We start from the raw sequence: 20,618 nt of genomic DNA, 5'->3' as shown, positions 1-20,618 counted from the left end.
GGGGGTTCGATTCCCGCCTCCGCCTTGTGTGTGTGGAGTTTACATGTTCTCCCCGTGCCTCGGGGGTTTCCTCCGGGTACTCCGGTTTCCTCCCCCGGTCCAAAGACATGCATGGTAGGTTGATTGGCATCTCTAAATTGCCTGTAGTGTGTGATTGCGTGAGTGAATGAGATTGTGTGTGTGTGCCCTGCGATGGGTTGGCACTCCGTCCAGGGTGTATCCTGCCTTGATGCCCAATGATGCCTGAGATAGGCACAGGCTCCCCGTGACCTGAGAATAGTTTGGATAAGCGGTAGAAAATGAATGAATGAATGAATGAATGAATGAATGAATGAATGGTTATTACACAGAGGTGAACGTTATTTGTTGTTCATGTTATTAAGCTACAGATCAAATGCCACAAGACAGAAGATTTCTATCTGTTTTCTTCTTCTTGATTATGGATAATGCACCCTTCAAAGGAGAAATTGTCCAGAGAATATCTGACGGTGACATTTATTTTCCTGCTAGGGTTCACAGTGAGAACAGACTGAGAAGGTGAGACAGCTTCTGTGGAGGAACCTTATTCTTTAAATTATTGCCCAGAACTCATGATCATAGTTGAGGATAGGAACATAGACTGAATGTTAAACAGCGAGCTTTGCCTGAGTTTGGACTTTACAACCACAGACCTGTACAGGAACTATAATTGAATTGAATTGAATTGAATCTAGTTTTTGACAATTGGGATGGGATGGGATGGGACTGCTAGCTTACTAAAGACTAAATTCTCTCATTTAGATGTCTATTAAGAACTTTTATTCCATACTTAATAAAAGCAATTTTGGCAGTAAGTACAGCTTGTAACAATAATCTTCCTGGCTAAGACTCTACAAGCATAGTACCCCTGGATCCTGGCAAATCTTCTCAATTTTATTCGGGTTGAATGTGGAGGGTCTGTGAATTACCACCTTCAAGCCTTCACAGATGTTCTACGGGGTTCAACTCTGAGTCTGGGCCACTATAGCATTGACTTGGCTGTAGGCTTGAGGTTGACGTACTGAAAAGTGACCCCCACACCAGTCTAAACTTGTGTGCACCCTGAAGCAAGTTTTATACAAGGACCTCTCTGTATTTGGCTACATTTAAACTTCCCTAATTTTGATCAGTCTCCCAAGTCCCTGCTGAGAATCACCACCAGAGTGTGATGCTGCCACCACCATGCTGAGGTATATGGAAAATTCCTTGCATTTGACCTTTCTAAATCATGTCCAATCAGTATAATTTAATACAGGTGGACACCAGACAATATACATCTAGAAGATAAACAAAGCAAACAGGATGCACATTAGATGAATCTTAAGGACTTTAGTCAAGGGTCTGAATTTATAATACATTTGTTCCAAATTGTAAACTTTTATAATGATCTACAATACAGTTAAAGTTCCCCAAAAAATGAATATTTCTGAACCAACTGTAGAAACAGACTGGATTTGCATAACAAGAGTCTCCCTTTAAGTTTTTCTTAAATGCTTGCACCGATGTAAAAAATGTAACCATTCTGTACAGCTAGATGCATAAAACTTTTAAAACTGTTCTGTGGAATTTTATGGAATGACTTTTATGGAATGACTTATGGAATGACTTTATCTGGAATGATACTTTTATTGAGAAGTGGTCAGTAGGAAGGAAAAAAAAACATGTCTCAAACCAATCACATAATGTTTAACTAATGGCATGATGGATATTCCCAGTAGTACTAGACATTCTGGAGAGCACTCTAGCAGGAAGAATCCATCCAGTGGTTGATACACAGCATTGCAATACAGACAGACCGTTCTTCTATTTAACATGCATTTTGATAGTCAACAGTTGCCAGGTTCTTGGAGCTGTGACATTTTGTGTGATATTCACGAGGCATTCAAGGGTGTGTTGTTTATGAGTCCACTGATTGTTTTAACAGAGAAGTTTCTTTTATGTTTTATTCTATTTATAGAAGTGCTGTAAAAATCCCAGCTCTTATGTAACATTTCTTAAAAGTGAACAGTTGTTTAAGCCATTCTAAATCTAACGAAGTGAAAAGCCATTTAATACATTTCATATGTTAAGAGATGATTACTGACATCTTTAATAATGCAGTGTCGAATGGAAGAGAATAACCATACATGCGTGAAAACTCCACTCATAATGGCAAAACACAAGCTCAAATTGTATTTTGATCCTCATGTGTTCTATAAATCAAAATTATTATTTTTTGGAGCAGATGATTTTACTTAAAGCTACTTGTAAATAAAGTAGACTTTATGCTACTGCATGAGAAAGCTGGAGGATGGTGAAGCCTGTTGCTATGAGCAAAGTACAGTACGTAACAGGTTGCCAGTCCTGGTCCTGGAGCACCCCTTGTTCTAGATATTTTAGTGTTTTTTTCCTGAAATTGATTCCTATTGCTATTAACATGTTGGATCTTTTATGATACATCAATGAAAGAAAGCTAAATAATGTCCCCAAGTTGGTTTTTAAAAATGACGTTCTGTAAAACCAGTATATTTTGAATATTGCTTCTCAGTCAAAGTAGAAGCATAATTGGTCTTCTAAGCTAGTTCAGAAAATGATTACATTTTTATTGCATCTTAACTCTTGCACATATTCATGTGTGAAATAGAAATAGAAATATGTCCCATGAAAGTCATAAGTCAAACTTGGAGCAATACTTTAGTTTGAGATTGTCATAAAATAGTTTGTACAAATGTAGAACTAAGGAGTTCTTTCCTTTTGGGTTTATAATAACTTTTACATGTTTGCTTTTATACAATATATAACTGTATGTTTGTGGATCATCACACCAATTTGTGGGCCTTCTCCAAATTGTTGGCATAAAGTCAGAATTGTATAGAATGTCTTTGTGTGCTGTAGCTTTACAGTTTCCCTTCACTAAGGGCCCAAACCTGTTGTAGCATGACAATTTGCCTGTGTACAGAGTGAGGTCAATTTAAGCATACAGTAGTTTGCTAAGGTTGGAGTGGAAGAACTTGAATGGCTGCACAGAGCCCTGACCTCAATCCCACTGAATGCCTTTCAAAAGAACTGGAAAGCCAACTGAACCCCAGGCCTCCTAGCACGACATCACTGCCTGAGCTTGCTAATGACCTTATGGTTAAATGGACAAATACATATAGCCATGCTCCAAAATCAATTGGAAAGCCTTCCCAGAAGAGTGGAGGTTATAATAACAGCAAAGTGTACTAAATCTGGAACGGGATGAGTGTGGTCAGGTGTATATAGTCATAAAGTGTATATACCCCATGAACCTGTGCCTACTATAGCTTCAGATTCCTGTTCTTGGCTCACTGGAATGGATGTGGTATTCTGCTGTTGTAGTCTATCCACCTCAAGGTTTGATGTTTTGTACATAGAGATGCTTTTCTCCTGTGGTTATAGCCTTCCTGTTAGCTTGCAACTGTCTGGCCTCTCTCCTCAAGTCGATTCCACCTGCAGAACCACCGGCATAAGATTACATCACTGAAGTGATGTAGTGTAAAATCCTCTTTGAACACTTTTGTGATGTTTGGAAAAGGTGAATAATGGTAGTAAACTCTTGGTTGACACAGAAATATCAAAACATTAAAAAGTGAAAATTGGACAGATTTACTTCTTTTGTTCTTTTTTGCATCATGCTGATGGAGCGATTAGAAAACAACACATATCCAGAGAGCCACTGATTGTGTGTGATGGTGTTTAGGTAGAACTTAAACATTACATATCTACACTTATTTGATAATGCACCATTCAGCGAGCAGTACTCGCAATGTTTCCAGGAAAATTACACATTTCGATCACTTCAGTGGCTTGTACTGTTTATGCATGCTTATTTAGAGAAAGAAATTAAAGGAGTCATTTTGACCTGGCTGGAATACACATGGATTGTATAAAAAAAGTCCAACTATTCCAAGTATAACCCCAAAAAATGAGTCTAAATCCTGGTGTTGTGCTTGTTTAATTCCATACCTTGCTGAGCCCCATGAGACATTTAAAGCACGAGCTGAGCAAACCTTTCCTTTGAATCCATGCGCACTTTCTGCTCAGTGGGACACATTACCTCAAGTGTGGGCCACAGCTGTGAAGCTCATCATGAACTGCAGATTGGTAATGTTTTACTGTAATTCACCTCATGATAATGAAGCTGCCCACATGTGAGGGGAGAGAGCAGCGGCCACCATCTGGGAGTGTGTTCCACAGGGATGGAGCAGAGAACAGCTGGACAGGGCCCCTGATTTATTTCACCTCATTCCACTTAAAATTGCCCCTACCCGTGTTTTCTCAACCAACCATTGAGTGGTATGAGAGCTAGCGTGTTCTAACACACACACTCTCACAAACTCAAGCTATTTCACCATTGTCACATTTAACTGCTTGCACTCACACATGTTGCACATACACATCAAATGCTCCTGGTGGGGCAAAGCATACCACAGTGAATCACATTGTGTTTGTTCAGAAGGGCAGATGTATAATTTTATTGAGGCATTTATTCATATGTGTGTGCATGAGATGGCTGCGGGGAAAATGATGGCGTCAGCGAGAGGAGCCCCTCGACACACTGACTACAATGTAGTTTGTAATGCCCCCCCAACACAGACCCCTCACTGATGGGAGCATTAGAGACCAGACTGCATGTCGCTGGGTGTTTTTTGAGACTCTTATTATCAAAACCACCATCTCACCATACACACCCCTTATTTGAACTTCACACTATACACGTTTTCTTTTCTGAGTCACCAGCTAAACTTTTGTAGTTATTTAAAGCTCCTAGAGGACGTCCTTTTTGACATCCAAATTTCCATTCTGTTTCTTTAAGTGCTTTATGTATTTACTTTAATTATTGGCTGTAATTGTGTGCATATAACATAATTGTGTTATTTTTTTTGTATCTAACCAACTCATAACAAGAATCTGTGGTGCACTTCTTGATACTCAAAAATGTCTTTTTAATGTATATGACATTTCATGGGGCATATTAATCCTGTATTCTACCAAATCCTTTTTCCACCAGTCTGGACATAGTTGATATTTTCTACTTTTTACAATGTCTGCCAGGAAGAAATTGAGGTGAGAAGAGCAAGTGAGCCAGTCAGACAGCTAGAAGTGCTTGTTTCAAGTCATCCCTGTCATTTTCTTTGTCTCATTTCCCATTTTGTTAGAAACACGAACCCTCAGTCTCAACACAAACATGTTTTCTTTTTTCCTCCCTGTTTTCTGTTGGCTTTTATTAGCCAAAATGCCATCTGGGTGTGTGTGCGGCCTCAGACTCATCACCCATGTAATTTAGTTGCTGACACTCGCACGCGGTGTGATTTTGTGATTCTGACTCATTAGCAGAAATAGAAGTGAATAGAGACAAATTGAGGGGTGGGAGGCCACAGAGTGCCCCCTCTGACTGTAGGCTGATTGCTGTTGGGGAGACGCTGGGGCGGCCCAGCACATACAAACACAGACAGCAGAACTGAGTCTCATCGAGAACCACTGAGCACTGCGTTCAATGCTTTAATGTGGCTAGACCACTTCTGCAGTCATGGACCAGAACGGAAACAATATCATGTCAGCACAGAGAATGACATGCACAATGCTTTCAGCTACCGCCTCAGAGAATGCCACATCTTTCACTGCACATACCCCATCTCTTTACAATAAAGCCAAAACACTGCCCTTCAGTTTGGCCTGTTACGTGGGAAGGAGGGCTGAAAGTCATACTTAATGTTTGTCATAAAATCTTTTAAAGGCTTACTTTTTGCTGTCATGCTTTTGTCAAATGGCTGTATTTTCTTTTAGGTGTTAAGTAAATTTTGTCATGTTATTGTGTTTATTTCAGGAAAATAGCTTGTATATTAATGATTATGGTTACTATAATAGGCACACCAGAGTTCACAGAGAAGTGAAAGGAAAGCTGAGCCGCTTGCTTGTTTTTAGTGTTTTTGGCGAGCCTGTATTTTTCAGACTGGTATGTTTACGCACTGCTTTTAGCCACATACAGCAGCTTTCCACTGGGGCCGTGGTGACCCACAAACTTACGTCAGAGGAGAAGGGGCAATGCTGACGCTTGTGGTGGGATTGAGGACGGGGCTTTTCTCTTTCGGAACAGCAAGCTTACTCACTGCTCACATTGGCACTGAATCACAGCAGGGTTTCCTCCCTCTTACCACACCGATATACTGTAGCTCTCAAAGCTACATCCGAGTGGCCAGGTATGGTTCTACTCAGCATGGTCAGCATGGGCCAAATGAGAACAATCCAAGCCAGTCAGAGGCAAAGAGCCTCTGGTCCAGACTTCAGGGCTGAGTCACTGTCTGAGGCTTGATTCATTTCAGATTAGGGGCCCTGCAATTAAACTCATCTGACACACATTTTTGCTATTTTCTTCCATCTCATCTCTGCAGTTCTCTGTCAAAAACAAACTCTTGCCTTTTTTTACTCATGTCAGCCTTTTGCCCTACCGCTAAATTAAGCTGTGTGGATCACATTTTAACTGTACATGCGACCACCAACAATCTAGTTAGCAGTATTTTTCTGTTTATTTTGAGTTTCCATGCACACAGCAGGGCCACACTCGTTCATACGAGTGCACGCATATAAACGCATAGATTAGACAGGCTTGAGGTCGAATGAAAATAAATGTAGAGTTTTTATCAGTGGAATTTAAAGCTAACCTCTAACCCTTCCAATGCAAAGTGGTCGCAACAGGAGCTGGTGGTAGTGAAATATAATGTGGGTTAAAACATGCTGAAGCAATAATACTCTCTAATGTGTTCCATCTCCCATGAAGTGCTGTACCTGGTGCCACTCTGGCTACCCCTCCACCTCATACAATCACAGTCACTCCTCCCTACACACACTCACACAATTCCCCCTCAGAAAATCTATGATGGATATGATTTGCCATGTTTTTGTCCCCATAGATATATATATATATATATATATATATATATATATATATATATATATATATATATATATATATACACAATACATGAAACCTAGAAAAGAAAAACACATTAAATGGAGTTGATATCACAATAAATATGATTAAATACCTATAATGATCAGTGACACACACACACAGACACATCTGAGATCAAACTATCCAACAAAAGGCATCTTCTTTGAGTGTGTGTATTCTTTGCTCCACATCATAGATAAAAAAAAGACTGTTGAAATAGCTGTAATATATGATTCATATAAAACTTTGTAAGAAAGAAAAAAAACTAAAGAGCAATTATTCTTCCCAACTCTGAACTGGAAATGAGGAACAAGTGACACGTTAGAGAGAGGGAGACAGGAGATTTGAGTCACTCGCAGCTGGTTTAAGACATATAGCCAGTACATAGTAGAATAGTGTGTGAGAAAGGTGTAGTTGAGATGGACACAGAAGAAAGAGGACACTGCTTTGACCTGCTGTGACATTTAGCTCTCCGGAAATGTTGTTTCTATGGAGAAGCATCCTGGTGCTCTCAATAACCTTTATTTCCACACGCACCTCCCTAAATAACTCTACCTTGGCCCTTTGTGTCAATGTTTGAGCGTTTTGATAATAGCTTATCGAAATGTGTATTTTTATTTTATGATTCATGAATATTTTCTTCAGTAGACAATGTTTAAAAGCAATACTGTTTAAAAGCAATAGCTGAGAGGACTATATATATATATATATATATATATATATATATATATATATATATATATATATATTTTTTTTTTTTTTAACAAGTTTTAAAAGTGAGTCAATTCTTGTGTAAAATAAAATGTTCAGTAAAATCATGGCGGATTGTTTCAAATGTTTGTCATACCATGCCTTTGCTGTGCATTTTACATTTTCCTTTTAGTTTTGAGAGAGTTGGCACGGATATGAAATGTTGGAGAGGGGTACAGTGTTGGAAGTAAAGATGAAAGCGGCAAGCAGGAGTGCCATGCGTCTCCGTGATATCCCAGTTTGATGCTGACACAAGCAAAACCAGGGGATGCTTGGCAGGGCCTTGCCTGTTTTACATTACCTTGCATGGTTACTTAACTGCTCTACATTTAAAAGGAGATTTTATGTGAATTTGACCCCAGGAAACCTTTTTCATCTGGCAGAATGGATCTTTTTTTTCTCTCCCTAATTTGAAATGCTTGATCTTGCAATGCACGTGAGGCAGCAACATCAGAGGCTTGTATTTATAGTGGAAAGATGCATGTTTTATGAACTTTATCTCACACCTTTGAAATCACAAAGCACTGTTCACATTATACTATCTTTCTTTGTGAGAGAGCAATTTATTTGAACAACAGAAAACAGGAACTGTCTGCTTGCTGGTATCAGTAACTAGGCACTAATTTAACTGTCAGTAAATCAGAAACTATTCAGTTAATTCAGAAATTGGTCTGTAATCTGGAAAGTGGTCAATATTTAAGAAACTGGTCATCAATTCAGATCAAGACAAGTCAGTATTTCATAAATTGACCTGTAATCTAGAAAAATAGTATATTCATTGGTCAATAATTCATAGACAAGTCAGTAAATCAGACACTGGTCAGTAATTTAGAAATTGGTCAGTAATTTAGAAACTGGTCAGTAAACCAGCAGTTGCTCATTACCTAACTAAGAAGCTGGCTAGTAAATTATATACTGGTCAGTAATCCTGCAATTGGTTTTAACTAGAATTGAAATTATGAAAAAAATGGTGAAAGCAATGAAAAGTTTAGATTTAGAAACTTTTTTAATGTTGGGGAATTCTCTCAACATTAAGCTACTTTGCGTTTAATACAGGTCCAGTGTAATCTTTAATAGAGAAAATAAAGGAAAATGTTCTTTAAACTGTCTGCATTTGGAGCATGGCAGTGCTAACTTCTTTAACAAATTGAAATCCCCTTTACAGGATAGCCTGGTCTGGAGCCCTTAAGGGTATTTGTGAGGGGAAAAAGGGACAGTATTTGTTCCTTGTGGAGTCTGAGACACTGGGCTGTCTGGGGTGTTCATTTCCTGCTGGGCTCCAGTGTAGGTGAGAGGTGGGTGTTTCCTGCCCACTGCTGAAGGCCCTGGGTGAAGTGGATAAAGTGGGGGTGTGTTTAAAAAGCATCCAAATCTGCTTCACAGTTTGCAGAGAAATGACGTTAAAAACGGCCTTTGAGATGGCCGCTGAACTTTGCAAATGTCATTTTCCACATCTTTCAAGCACAGTAGACAGCAATGTGGTCGTGTCACAGTGTAACCCTGTATTAGAGAGGTGGTTTTAGACATCACACCACAAACCATAGACCTCTGGTCAAAAGGCAACATTCCCACGTCTGCGCCTAAGTGTGTGTGCGTGTGTGTGGGAAGCTTATGCGTCTATAAGTAAATATAGGTTAGGCCAATGCTATAGTGATGTTCTCCACCTTCCAGGCCTGGTCTATAGCACCATCTGTTGGCTTACAGAAGATATTTGCTTGTGTGCATTGAACAAGCTCTGTCCTACACCAACTGTCTATCATAATTTAAATTAAAGTATGGGACCCTGTTCCAAGTATATTTTTATTAAAAAAAAATATTTCAAAACATTTTAATTCGTGTCTCTTAGTGGTACCCTTACAGGTTTTATGTAGAACCATAAAACAGTGTGTCACTATCAGTAATGGCTCCAAATGTAATCACTTTTGGACCCTAAGAACTCACTACTAACTATCCAGTGAATACTTATGGATCTATTTTATAGGATGTATTATTCAGTATTCATACCTTTAAGCCAGTAAATAATTTTGCTTGTCCACCTGGTTGACTTCAAGACCTCAAAAGTCTTACACATGCAGACATCAATCACAGTTCCACACTGCTTCTCAAACAACCTTCCAACCAAAAATTCGAGGTTCAGTCATTAGGCCAATTCCCCAAAGAAATCTATCATTTTCTTCAAACACCTCTGTTACAATTTTCTGGGTTGGGGATTAGGGGATGGGTGATAGACTAAGGATTACTCAAACAGATATTTATTTTTATTGTATAAAATAAATACGTTGTTTATTTTATACAATTTATTTATTTATTCTAAATTGTTTTATTGTATCTACGATTAGCTGTTCATCTCTCTCTCTCTCTCTCTCTCTCTCTCTCTCTCTCTCTCTCTCTCTCTCTCTCTCTCTCTCTCTCTCTCTCTCTCTCTCTCTCTCTCTCTCTCTCTCTCTCTCTCTCTCTCTCTCTCTCTCTCTCTCTCTCTGGTCTGTGAATTCAGTGACCCTCTAGAACTGAAGTCTAAGATCCCCATTTCAAAACACCATTTAGAAGTACAACTTAACTCAGATCCTTCCACCAACCTTAATACTAAATGTCCTACACCATTTCCCCTGATCCTAATTTAATGTATCCCATGCATTATTTCTAAAACCTGCCCTGCACTGGTGTGTTGCAGCAGGAATCGTGTGGAACTCCTTAGATTAATGAGGATTGGATTTAGAATTGCGGTTCTACAAAGGGAAGGGGTTTAGTCCAGAACCTCGTTCAACACAAAGCATGCTTGTAGGGAACAAGGATGCTGATTTAGCATTTTGGCCTTTCACTGGTGCAAGACCCAGTTCTATTAACACAGAGCACAGATTGTTCTGCAGGAGTCTATAAAATGATGCTTATATTTGAAGCACTACTTAGATCAAAACCAGTCCTCAAAGACCATATTCTCTACCTGATCCTAACATACATGTACCACCCCCTAACCCCCCAACCTGTCGTTCCAGGATGACAGTGTATGCATCCACCAGGGCATGGGGATCACTGATTAGTTTTAATGGGTAATGAAAATTATATAGATTGTATACTATGTCCTTCACGGTCATCAGATTAACCAAATCGTAATCCTGACAGACATTTTGGACCAATGAGGAGACGATGAGACTGATCATCAAAAAAATAACTCAGGAGTATATCAGAAGACTGAATTACGTTTATGCCTCCAGTATAGATCCAGAGATGTTTAGAATCTATGCCAAGAGACAGTGAAGCTGTATTGCAGGAATGCAGTCATAGACACTTGATGGTCTATATATATTTACTGTATTTTTACAGTCTACTTATAGTAATTTCTCTCATTTATTGTGTAAAAATAATATTTAAGCTAATGTTGCACTGCCAAAAGCACAGTATATCTCATCTCAGTTGATTTTTCCTAACTTGGTACTCCTGGTACCAACATAGTATCACATGTCAGTGTGGTCAAGGTTAGTTGGTTAAAGTTTATTTGGTAAATGACAACCAGTGTTTGCTGCTTGTCACTCAGACATTTTAATAAATTTTAGATTAAAAAGTGACTTTTCATAATGTATTAAAAGAAATGGGTCTGGAATTAACAGGATTATGTACTTCATTATATTGTACAACAAGACCAATTCTTTTGTTTTTGTTGAAACTGAAGACGTTTGTGTTCAACACAAAGACGGTTTGTGTTCAAAAGCTGAATATATTATAGAGTTTCAGCTTTCATGTGACATTTACATCAAGATGTGCTAACAAAATAGAGCGTAACACATTTGTCGTAGACCATCCAATTAGCATGTAGGTAAAAGTATAGAAACAGGTTTAAAGTACATTAAAGTAAATAATAGTTATTTGGTTGCATATCTTCAAGCTAGTGACCCACTGATATCACCAAACTGTTGCATTCATCTTTTGTGATGCTTTTTTCAGTCTTGTACAATAACATCATTCAGTTGTTTGATTTGAAGCATTTCTCCATTCAACATTTCTTCAGGAAGCAAAATTCATGCAAATGGATTAAGGAAATGTGATTGACTTGGCCATTGTCTTGCTGCATGATGAAATTCCACCCAACTAGATTGGATCCATTTCTCTATAAATTGGCAGAATGTTTTTGTAGACTTCTGAATTCATTCTGATCATGCCATCATGAGTTACATTTACGTTTACGACAGTTGTCAAATGCCCTTATTCAGAGAAACTTACAAAAGTGCTTTTATAGTCTCTATCAATGAATACATTGAAACTGGTTCACTAGGTCACAGACTAAGAATACCATCAATCAAAACTGTGTTGAGAGGTAATACAACAAGAGAAATGCACACAGACAATATTTTGTGCTAGTTTAAGCACTTTACTAAGAGGTGACTCAGCTGTTGGAACATCTAAGGGAAGTTCATTCCATCACCTAGCTGCCAGAACAGATCTGTTCCAGAAGCAGCCATGCAAGCCCAAGAAATTACATTACCTCCACCATGACTGACGAGCACGTATGTTTTGTATCATGAGCAGATCCTTTCTTTCTCCACACTTTGGTCTTTTCATCACTTTGGTAGAGGTTAATCTTGATTCAAGAACTTTTGTGGCTCATCTCTGTATTTTTTTTACCAATTCCAATCTGAACTCCTGATCCTTACTGCTGATGAGTGGTTTGCATCTTGTGGTATGGTCTCTATATTTCTGACCTCAAAGACTTCTTCAAACGTTGGATGGTGATATCTTCACCTTTACCCTGTGGAGGTGTTTGTGATGTCACTGACTGATGTTTTGGGGGTTTTCTTCAGAGCTCTCACACTGGTTCTCTCATCAGCTGCTGCTGCTTTCTTGGCTGACATGTTCTAGTAAACCAGTGGTATCAAAATCTGTCTTTTTTTCAGTTTCAAAATGTCTTGCTTGTTTCCATAGACAGCCCTCTGGTTTTGTGGTTGTTTATCCATTTTTTAACAACAAATGCAGTCTTCACTGGTGAAACCTAGAGCTTAAACAAGAGAAGACAATGAGAGCTATTAATTGTTTAATCATTCAGTCTAACATGGCATTCCTGGGCAATGCATGTTTCAATAATTTACAAAACAAAAGCTTCAAAGTTCTTAGTTCTTTAACACATCTATATGTAAATATCAGGAGGAATGAAAGCTGAAATACTGATCTTCACATCATTCATCTTTTGATCTCAAAATTACACACCTTTTGACTGCTATGCTATGTGGGTTAGGTCATGGCCTCTTTGGTAATGATAGAATTCAATCCAGGTTAGGACAAGTATTTCAGCCTATCTTAGCAACATGGCATTCTTTAAAAGCTTTCCTGTGCCTGTAGTAATAAAAAGGAGTGAGAAAGCACAAAGAGGAACTGTAGGTGACCAACATAAACACCCCATCTACTTGGACGAGTGTCACGTTTTGTCAAAGAAAGTGTGGGGGAAATAACATGCATTTAAAGGCCATTAAGCCCAGTAAAAAGTTTGGCAAAGTGTTTAACTGGACAGAACAAATTAAGATTTGTTAAGGTAAAAGTGTTGAATGCTGTAAAAAGACTACTTTATACAGGATTGTGCATTTAATTGCTAGCTTGTAAATGGTGGTTTATTCATTTTAAGATTTGGAAGCAGCGCTTACTTGGCTACATGTACAAAGTTTTTACAAAGAAGGCAGTCACTAGTGAATTAGATGTTTTGTCCTTCGCACTTCTCACACTGGAAAGAATGTACTCAATGTTCAGTTGTCTCAAGTGCTTATAGTCAAGGATAACTTGAAAAGAACTCCTGATTCTGGAAAATTTCTCACAACAACAAAAAAGTCTGCACATTGTAAATTATGGCTATTATGAGGATATCTTTTGACCGAAATGGATGAATAATTTTCTCTCATCTGCCCTGTGTGAAGGCACAGCTGCTCTGACTGCTTTCCACTCACAAAGACAGACGTTATCAGACCGAGTTCCTGTTGGATCGAACATTTGTGGATTTTGGCGCGGTAGCCCTGTCCTTTATTGAGACACTTCATTAATATTCATCAGTTCTGTGGCCCTGAAGGATCAAAGCAGACTTATAGAAATGGAAAACAAGTATGAATAAACACGGATATTGAAGCCTGTTCAATGCAGTTAGAGAAAAGGTTTTAATTTATCATAATTTTCAAGTAGGTCATTGTTAAATGACATCTTTTGAATAGGTGTTCCAAAACCAATCCTGAAGGGCTAGAGTCCTACACAAACTTCCTGCTTATAATTAATTGTTAAATTTAAACAGTTAATGGCATTACTAAGTTTAATAAGTTAAGTAGTAGGATGCAATGTGGCTTAGTCATTAGAACATATGCCTCACACCTCCTTTGGACCCCACAGTCCAAAGACATGTGGTGTAGGCTGACTGGCATCTCTAAATGATCTGCAGTGTGCTGCTGCTGAATCATGTGTGTTGGTCAAACACTAAATGCGTAATACATAGTAGCAAGATTGTGAAATGTTATGTGCATCTACATTTCTAATTTATTTTTAAAATGATTGCTGCAGTAAAGAGATAATGAGGGATAACCTGCTTTGCTTCTGGATGCAAGTAACTCATTGTAACATTGCATCTTTTGTGTTAAATTAAATAAAGGTGTTCTACCTAATTATTCTATGTGTTGCTAATTATGTTAGCAAGCTTAGTCAGGTTTCTGGAAGTGGCGAGTGAGTAAAAAGAACAGATAAGGAACATTTATTTCATCTTTTCCAATATACAACTCAACTCAATGTGGCTTCTAAATGAAGACATAGTGTCCTCTAGTGGAGGAATGCAAATTTTCTATATATAAATTAACAAATAACATGAAAAGGCTCAGAAAAGTTCTCATGTGAAACCAAAAAACACAAAATCCTGAACAGAAGAAATCCTAGAGCTATTAAGTTCATTCATGAAATGTGTGAGTAAATAATAGTTGCTACATAATTTTTTTTATTTCATTTTATGCCAATTATGAAAAAGTTAACAGAAATGATTAAAAAATATAAAATATTCTACAAATATTTTTTAATAATTACTGGGGCTATGAACATGTCATGAAATTGCTTAGGTAGCACCTTAACTCATTTCAAAATAAATATGAATTGCTTGTATTTTGATTATACCCCATTGTAAACGGTATTTGTCTGCCACAAATAACATTCCATTAATTGTGCACAAACTGTAGAATGGTTAAACAGCATTATAAGCGTTATAAAGGCACCTGCCAGACTCGAAGATTTAGTTTTTTCATAATTCGATAGTTCCAACTAGCTTAAATAATTAAAATGATCTAAAGATGTCTTTCTACATATATTACATTAGTCACAGATGTTGAGACCTTCATGATGTTGAGACCTTCATGAGGTCCATGAAGCTGTTACAAAGGTCCATTTCCTCTTACTGTTCAATCTGTTCCATGTGCAGGTATTAGCAATGAAAAGGTGACTGCAGACACGACACATAGACAGACAAAAATGGCTCCATTACAAAGTAAAAAAAAAACCCAGTTCATCATTCCTATCTATTAAGATCATAAATGAAAGCTCCTGAGATAATTCTTCAGTTAAAATGCTTTTCCAATATCAGAAAGGTATGCTGTGTTTGACCACGTCTTTAAATGAACGCTGGGAAGAAATGCTGCAGGAGCAGGACGACACCCACAAGCAGTGCAAGACACAGGAACAGCACCAGCCATATCGGGACAGATCCTGGATACAGTGGAGACAAAAAACAAATAGTCAGTCTTCAGCATCATATAGACTATGGACTTTTAAAATACATTTACTTTGTCACATACACCTATAACAGTGCTATTGTTATCAATAGGTTGCACATATGGATAAGTATAATGTGTGTCAGATACTGAGGCTGTTCAAGTTCAACACAACACCGAATCTGTTGCTGATACCCATTGACTACCCCAAACAAATATAGGAACAGATATTTAGAACAGGACCTGACACTAATGGCATCTTTACATGACATGATCTGACATCATAACTATAATCTGAGTTGAGACCAATTCTGAAGAGTTACCTATACATTCCACTCACAAAAAGGTTTCTGCATCTACCAACCCCTCTCTGCTCTTCAAAAATGACCAGCCAACAGCAAATAAAGAGCAATGTGGGGCCAAAATATGCAGGACAGGTGTCAGTGCTGTGCTCTGCTTACACAAGACACACACCAGTTCTAGGTTCAATTACATTCATCAGAGCTAAACCTATTTAAACTATATGTAATGAGCTATATAATAAAGTATATAATAAGGCACTGCTTATTATTAACACTGAAGAACTTATTGTCTGTTAATTAAAGCAATTGACAAATTAAGTTTATACTCCAAACATCTATTATTCAATAGGGGAATTAAAGTTATTTAATAAAATATTTACATTTCCGTTTAAATTAATGAACACAATTCAATTAAGCCACAATTAATTTACAGCAAATTTCATGACTTGGATTCAACAATATAAGTAAAAATGCTTTAAAAGTACATTTCTTGCCCAGGCTATGAAAATTAGAACAGGCTCTTATAAGATGCGTATATAATCTGACTAGGCTTCAGTGTACTTTGGGTAGTATGGAGTGTGTTTCATAGTCAGCTGTATACTCCCCAGTCTCAATCACTTAACCAAAAACTTTATAAAACAAAGCAATACAATTTAGACACAAACACCTGATAAAGTGTCAGGTTGAAAATTAGATCCAAATTTTTTACTTTTGACACATTTTCTATAAATATAATGTGTATTGTAACACTGTGTATATTTTATTGTTTAGCTATTTCTTCAGTTATTAACAACAGAAATTCACAAAATGTATCTAATTTATTTTTCTTTTTTTTTTAAACTACTCCATCGTATCATTTTCTAGAGGTTTTCTATGAGTAGTTCTCATTCAGCTACACTGAGGTATTTAATGAAGGTTCAGTTTATTTCTAAAAAAAGTCAAAAGATTGACAATACACAATAACTCCCATTTCAGCCAGAATGACTACTTCATGAAACAATTTAATCTGCTAAAAGACCTACACAACGATCTGAAGTTATATTTGCTTTGAATTCTGTGCATTTACATTTGAGCTGAGCTGTGATTAAAGTACACTTACTCCGGTTGGCCATAGTATGCATCTGACAGCGACTGTCTACAGCCACACTAATCATGGCTACTTCATTATTTCCCTTTACAGGTTTGCTTTTGGGGGCATCAGGCAGGAACGCTAGGTCTGTCACCACAATGCCGTGGGATTCCTTTACATAGTACAGATTCTGCAGGAGATAAAAATGAAAAAAAAAAAGATTCTTTATTAATGAACAAACAATACTATTAATGATTACTAATGATGGGTTAGTCAGCACATCCATGTGTAGTTACCTGGAGTGAGAATGCGATATAGATGGATACCGATCCTGTGACTGTACCGAGACCAAGAAAAGTTCCAGAGTCACTGAATAAAACAGTTGACAAAACATCAGAAAACAACAGCAACATTATCAAATAAAGAAGAAAATCACTAAATCCTCACCTAACACTCAAACAGGAGATCACTTCATTGCCACATGGTTTAGTTAGCAAAGGCAAGAAGCTCCGGCCATCCCATTTTGTGAGGTAGCAAGGTTGTGGTTTACGCTCCCGTTTGTGAGGAATCTGGACCGTGTACAGTCTTAACGCATCTTTTTGGTCCTCAACCTTAGCAAACCTGAAAATAATCACCATGACAAACAGGAAAATGTTTGGTTGTATTATCAACTCCACCCTGAAACAACTGAAATATAATTATACTGAAATGTTTGTGATGTGTTTATTCTGATGCTAATTTATTGGTGGATGCCATATTTTCATTATTTTTATGTCAATGTCCTTCAGCTCTGTTAATGCCAAACTAATAAGAAATCTAACCTATAAGTAGTAAAAACCATACCCTGGACATGAAAGTTACAGAATTTAGCTATATGGACTTGTGTCATGAATTTGGGTTGGCTAGTTAGTGTTCTCTGTAAAAATAGACCAACATGCCAATGAAAGAAATAAAGATTTTCAGATTTTCCAGATTCTCAGATTTTCATTATTACATTTTGGACACCATTAAAGATCACATGCTAGATATAAAAATAAATATTTAAGTGATTCAGGGTGGATTTTTCATTTAATGCTTGTAATAAAACTTATTCACAATTAAAATAGAGTAACTTACCGACAGGACTGGTAGCGATACATCTTCTCTGTAATGTGGGGCATGTGGTCATGCCAGCGTAAACCGAGCATGAGCTGATCATCACTCCATACGCTGCATGCAAAATCTCTCCCTGCTGTCACAATGTGCTGAACCAAACACAGAGGTATCATTGCTACTGTTGCATTTGTGACAAACCAACTACGAAACTTCATCATTTATGAATTACACTCCATCTGCATACATGAACTTTATTATCATATCAATACCTTGTTATCAGGGCTGATGTCTATATCTTCTATTTCATCTTGGTGAGCTTTGAAGTTCAACTTCTCTTTCAAGGAGGGAAACTAAGAAGGGAATAAACAGCATGTTAATAGGCAGCAATCAGCTCAAGTGACCCGGGGTTTTGTTAGGCAAAGCTCACCTCCCACGCTTTCACATATCCGTCAGCTCCTCCTGTAAGAAGCAGCTTCAGGTCAGAGCTGAAGCGCACACACTTCTGGAGCGGGTCCTGAGGGCTGAAGTCTGACTGCACCACTCCAACTTTGTCCACTAATATTTTCACTGACGTGTCCTTTGTCTGGGGAACGCCACCACCACCACCACTTTGGCTTTTCGCTCCTCTCCTCCTGGCACTTCCCTGCTCCCCAGAACCTGCCAAAACAAGGAAGGTCCACTGTTAGGACTACTCCTTTAATTAGCATTCAAAGATAAAAAAAAATAGCAAGCACAGTGCAGTGCAGGGACCTTCTACAAACCGTCTTTTAGAGCAGCTGATTTAGGCTCTTGCTGCTTGAAGCGCATCACAATGCAGTTGTCATCTTGTCCAGCAGCAATCACATCTCCTCCCAGTGCCATGTTCATGGTGGCACTTGATCCTGTGTCATGAGAGTGCACCAGAGTGGCACTGGGTAGGTCTCCCACTAGCTCTAAACCAAGGAATTGCTGTGCAGAATATTTAAAAGCAGATCATGAATATTATATGACATCAAAAGATTTTCAAACAATACATTTCCAATTACAGGTTGTATCACCACATGCTACCACACCAACTCTCTCTACTCAGCACTGGTGGTTGTTTTCATGCTTTCATGCTATGGATATAGTTAAAGTCTTCCACTTTGTCACGAACATATATTAAGTCTCACTAGATTTGTTAATGCATTGTTGCATACACATTTAAATACAAGTGAGCTGTGCTTTTGCTCCTCGGTCTGCTAAATTTTGCTACACCTACATGATAATAATTGCTCCTAAAAACTGTAGTTTTTTTTTAAGTCAGTGTCTTCTTACAAGACATTTACTTAAAAAAAAACTACAGTTTTTAGGAGCAATTATTATCATTGTAAGCAATAGAAATAAATAACTAATGCAGACACTCACCACTGCATTCTTAATGCCGGTCCTGGAAGCTCCACCCCCTCCAGCAGTAATGATGAGTCCAGTTTTAGGATCAATTTTAACAGTGTAGAGGGGGAAAGGGGCACGATACAAATCTGGCACTTTTCTTTTCCCCATGATGATCTGTAATCCTGTAATCACAGGAAAGTTAAGAAAAATGCAAAGTACCAAAACAGATAGTGGAGAATAACATTCTAAACCTGCAGTATTACTTTTTTCTTCTTTATTACATATAATAGTTTCATTCATCACTTTGTCTTTGTTATTCTCATGGTCATTTTATATCTGGGGTGAGAAAGTGGTGCACAGAGTAGTATTCCTGGATCACAGTTTAAGCATCCACAGTCTGGTCAAAAAACTATGTTTAACAAACAGTCTCCCCATGTCTGCCTCTCAAAACCGTGCTAGTAGATAAACTGTTCTAAATAATCCACTAGAGGTGGATGTGTGTGTGTGTGTGTGTGTGTGTGTGTGTGTGTGTGTGTGTGTGTCCAGTGATGGGCTGGCATCTCATGAAGTGGTTACTAAAAATGAACTAACTTACTAACTAATGTACGAACATGCAAACAATTCCATCTATCTATCTATCTATCTATCTATCTATCTATCTATCTATCTATCTATCTATCCACACACACACACACACACACACACACACACACACACACACACACACACACACACACACATCCATACATAGAGACAAAAGGGTGTTTAAAGAGGCTTGTTTGATTTAGTCAGCAACCAGTGATTAGTCTCCGACTTCTACTTGCAGCCCATACTTGAGTTGCAAGGCCATAGATGGACATTTAACATGTCTTGGATACAAATGTTTTGCATTAATGAGCAACCTGACTGTGTGCTAGCTAACATAGCACAAGCTAATTGCTAATACCTAGTTCGAAACAGAAGCACTGCATTTCTTCTCGTCCGACATGCTATTCATAACTTCCACTATCTTCTATAAACAAATTAGTTACAAAATACGAGCATCACACCGCATATAATAATAATACAACAAAGAAAACATCGCTATGTGGATACTTCCTTACCTACACGTCAGCAGCGCATATCTCGCGCACGCACGCCTGTATTGCATATGTCACTACGTCACCCGTAATGCGTAGAATAATGGCGCAATGCTAAAAGGCCTTAAAATATGTAGTATTTGTTTTCGAAAAAAGTCTTGTTCAGTGTTAAATGAAGAATGTAAATGTTAAAGTAGCTCGTCAGTGGCTATGTTTAAATATAGATATCTCATTCTAATACTATACACAAATTTAAATGTCCATATGTCATTCATTCGTTCATTCATTCAT

At 37.9% G+C, this 20,618-nt stretch overlaps 1 protein-coding gene across 2 annotated transcripts; it reads right to left on the bottom strand.

Moving 5' to 3' along the window:
- Positions 1 to 14,413: 14,413 nt before the first annotated feature.
- On the bottom strand, positions 14,414 to 20,468 carry preb (prolactin regulatory element binding). 2 transcript variants are annotated; one of them, XM_060869901.1, is made up of 10 exons: positions 20,352 to 20,468; positions 19,282 to 19,430; positions 18,657 to 18,843; positions 18,323 to 18,552; positions 18,165 to 18,245; positions 17,917 to 18,044; positions 17,248 to 17,421; positions 17,097 to 17,169; positions 16,831 to 16,990; positions 14,414 to 15,424 (listed from the first exon to the last, which is right to left on the bottom strand). In XM_060869901.1, exons 2-10 carry the CDS (start codon positions 19,414 to 19,416, stop codon positions 15,330 to 15,332), a joined length of 1,263 nt encoding a protein of 420 aa, XP_060725884.1. In that variant the 5' UTR covers positions 19,417 to 19,430; positions 20,352 to 20,468; the 3' UTR covers positions 14,414 to 15,329. The 2 variants fall into 2 exon arrangements, with proteins under 2 accessions (XP_060725884.1, XP_060725883.1); XM_060869900.1 differs by lacking the exon at positions 20,352 to 20,468 and adding an exon at positions 20,195 to 20,215.
- Positions 20,469 to 20,618: the final 150 nt, after the last annotated feature.

The sequence above is a fragment of the Tachysurus vachellii genome, chromosome 5 (genome assembly GCF_030014155.1).
Source record: "Tachysurus vachellii isolate PV-2020 chromosome 5, HZAU_Pvac_v1, whole genome shotgun sequence".
Taxonomy (NCBI): Eukaryota; Metazoa; Chordata; class Actinopteri; order Siluriformes; family Bagridae; genus Tachysurus; species Tachysurus vachellii.
This window is presented reverse-complemented; position numbering and strand designations above follow the sequence as displayed.

Bases quoted from the DNA above. Each gene is read 5' to 3' on its own strand.
- preb (XM_060869901.1), bottom strand. From the start codon at position 19,416: ATGGGGAAAAGAAAAGTGCCAGATTTGTATCGTGCCCCTTTCCCCCTC. The intron at 18,844-19,281 runs GTGAGTGTCTGC...TATTCTGCACAG, and splicing joins CCGGCATTAAGAATGCAGTG to CAATTCCTTGGTTTAGAGCT. The intron at 18,553-18,656 runs GTTTGTAGAAGG...TTGTTTTGGCAG, and splicing joins ATCAGCTGCTCTAAAAGACG to GTTCTGGGGAGCAGGGAAGT.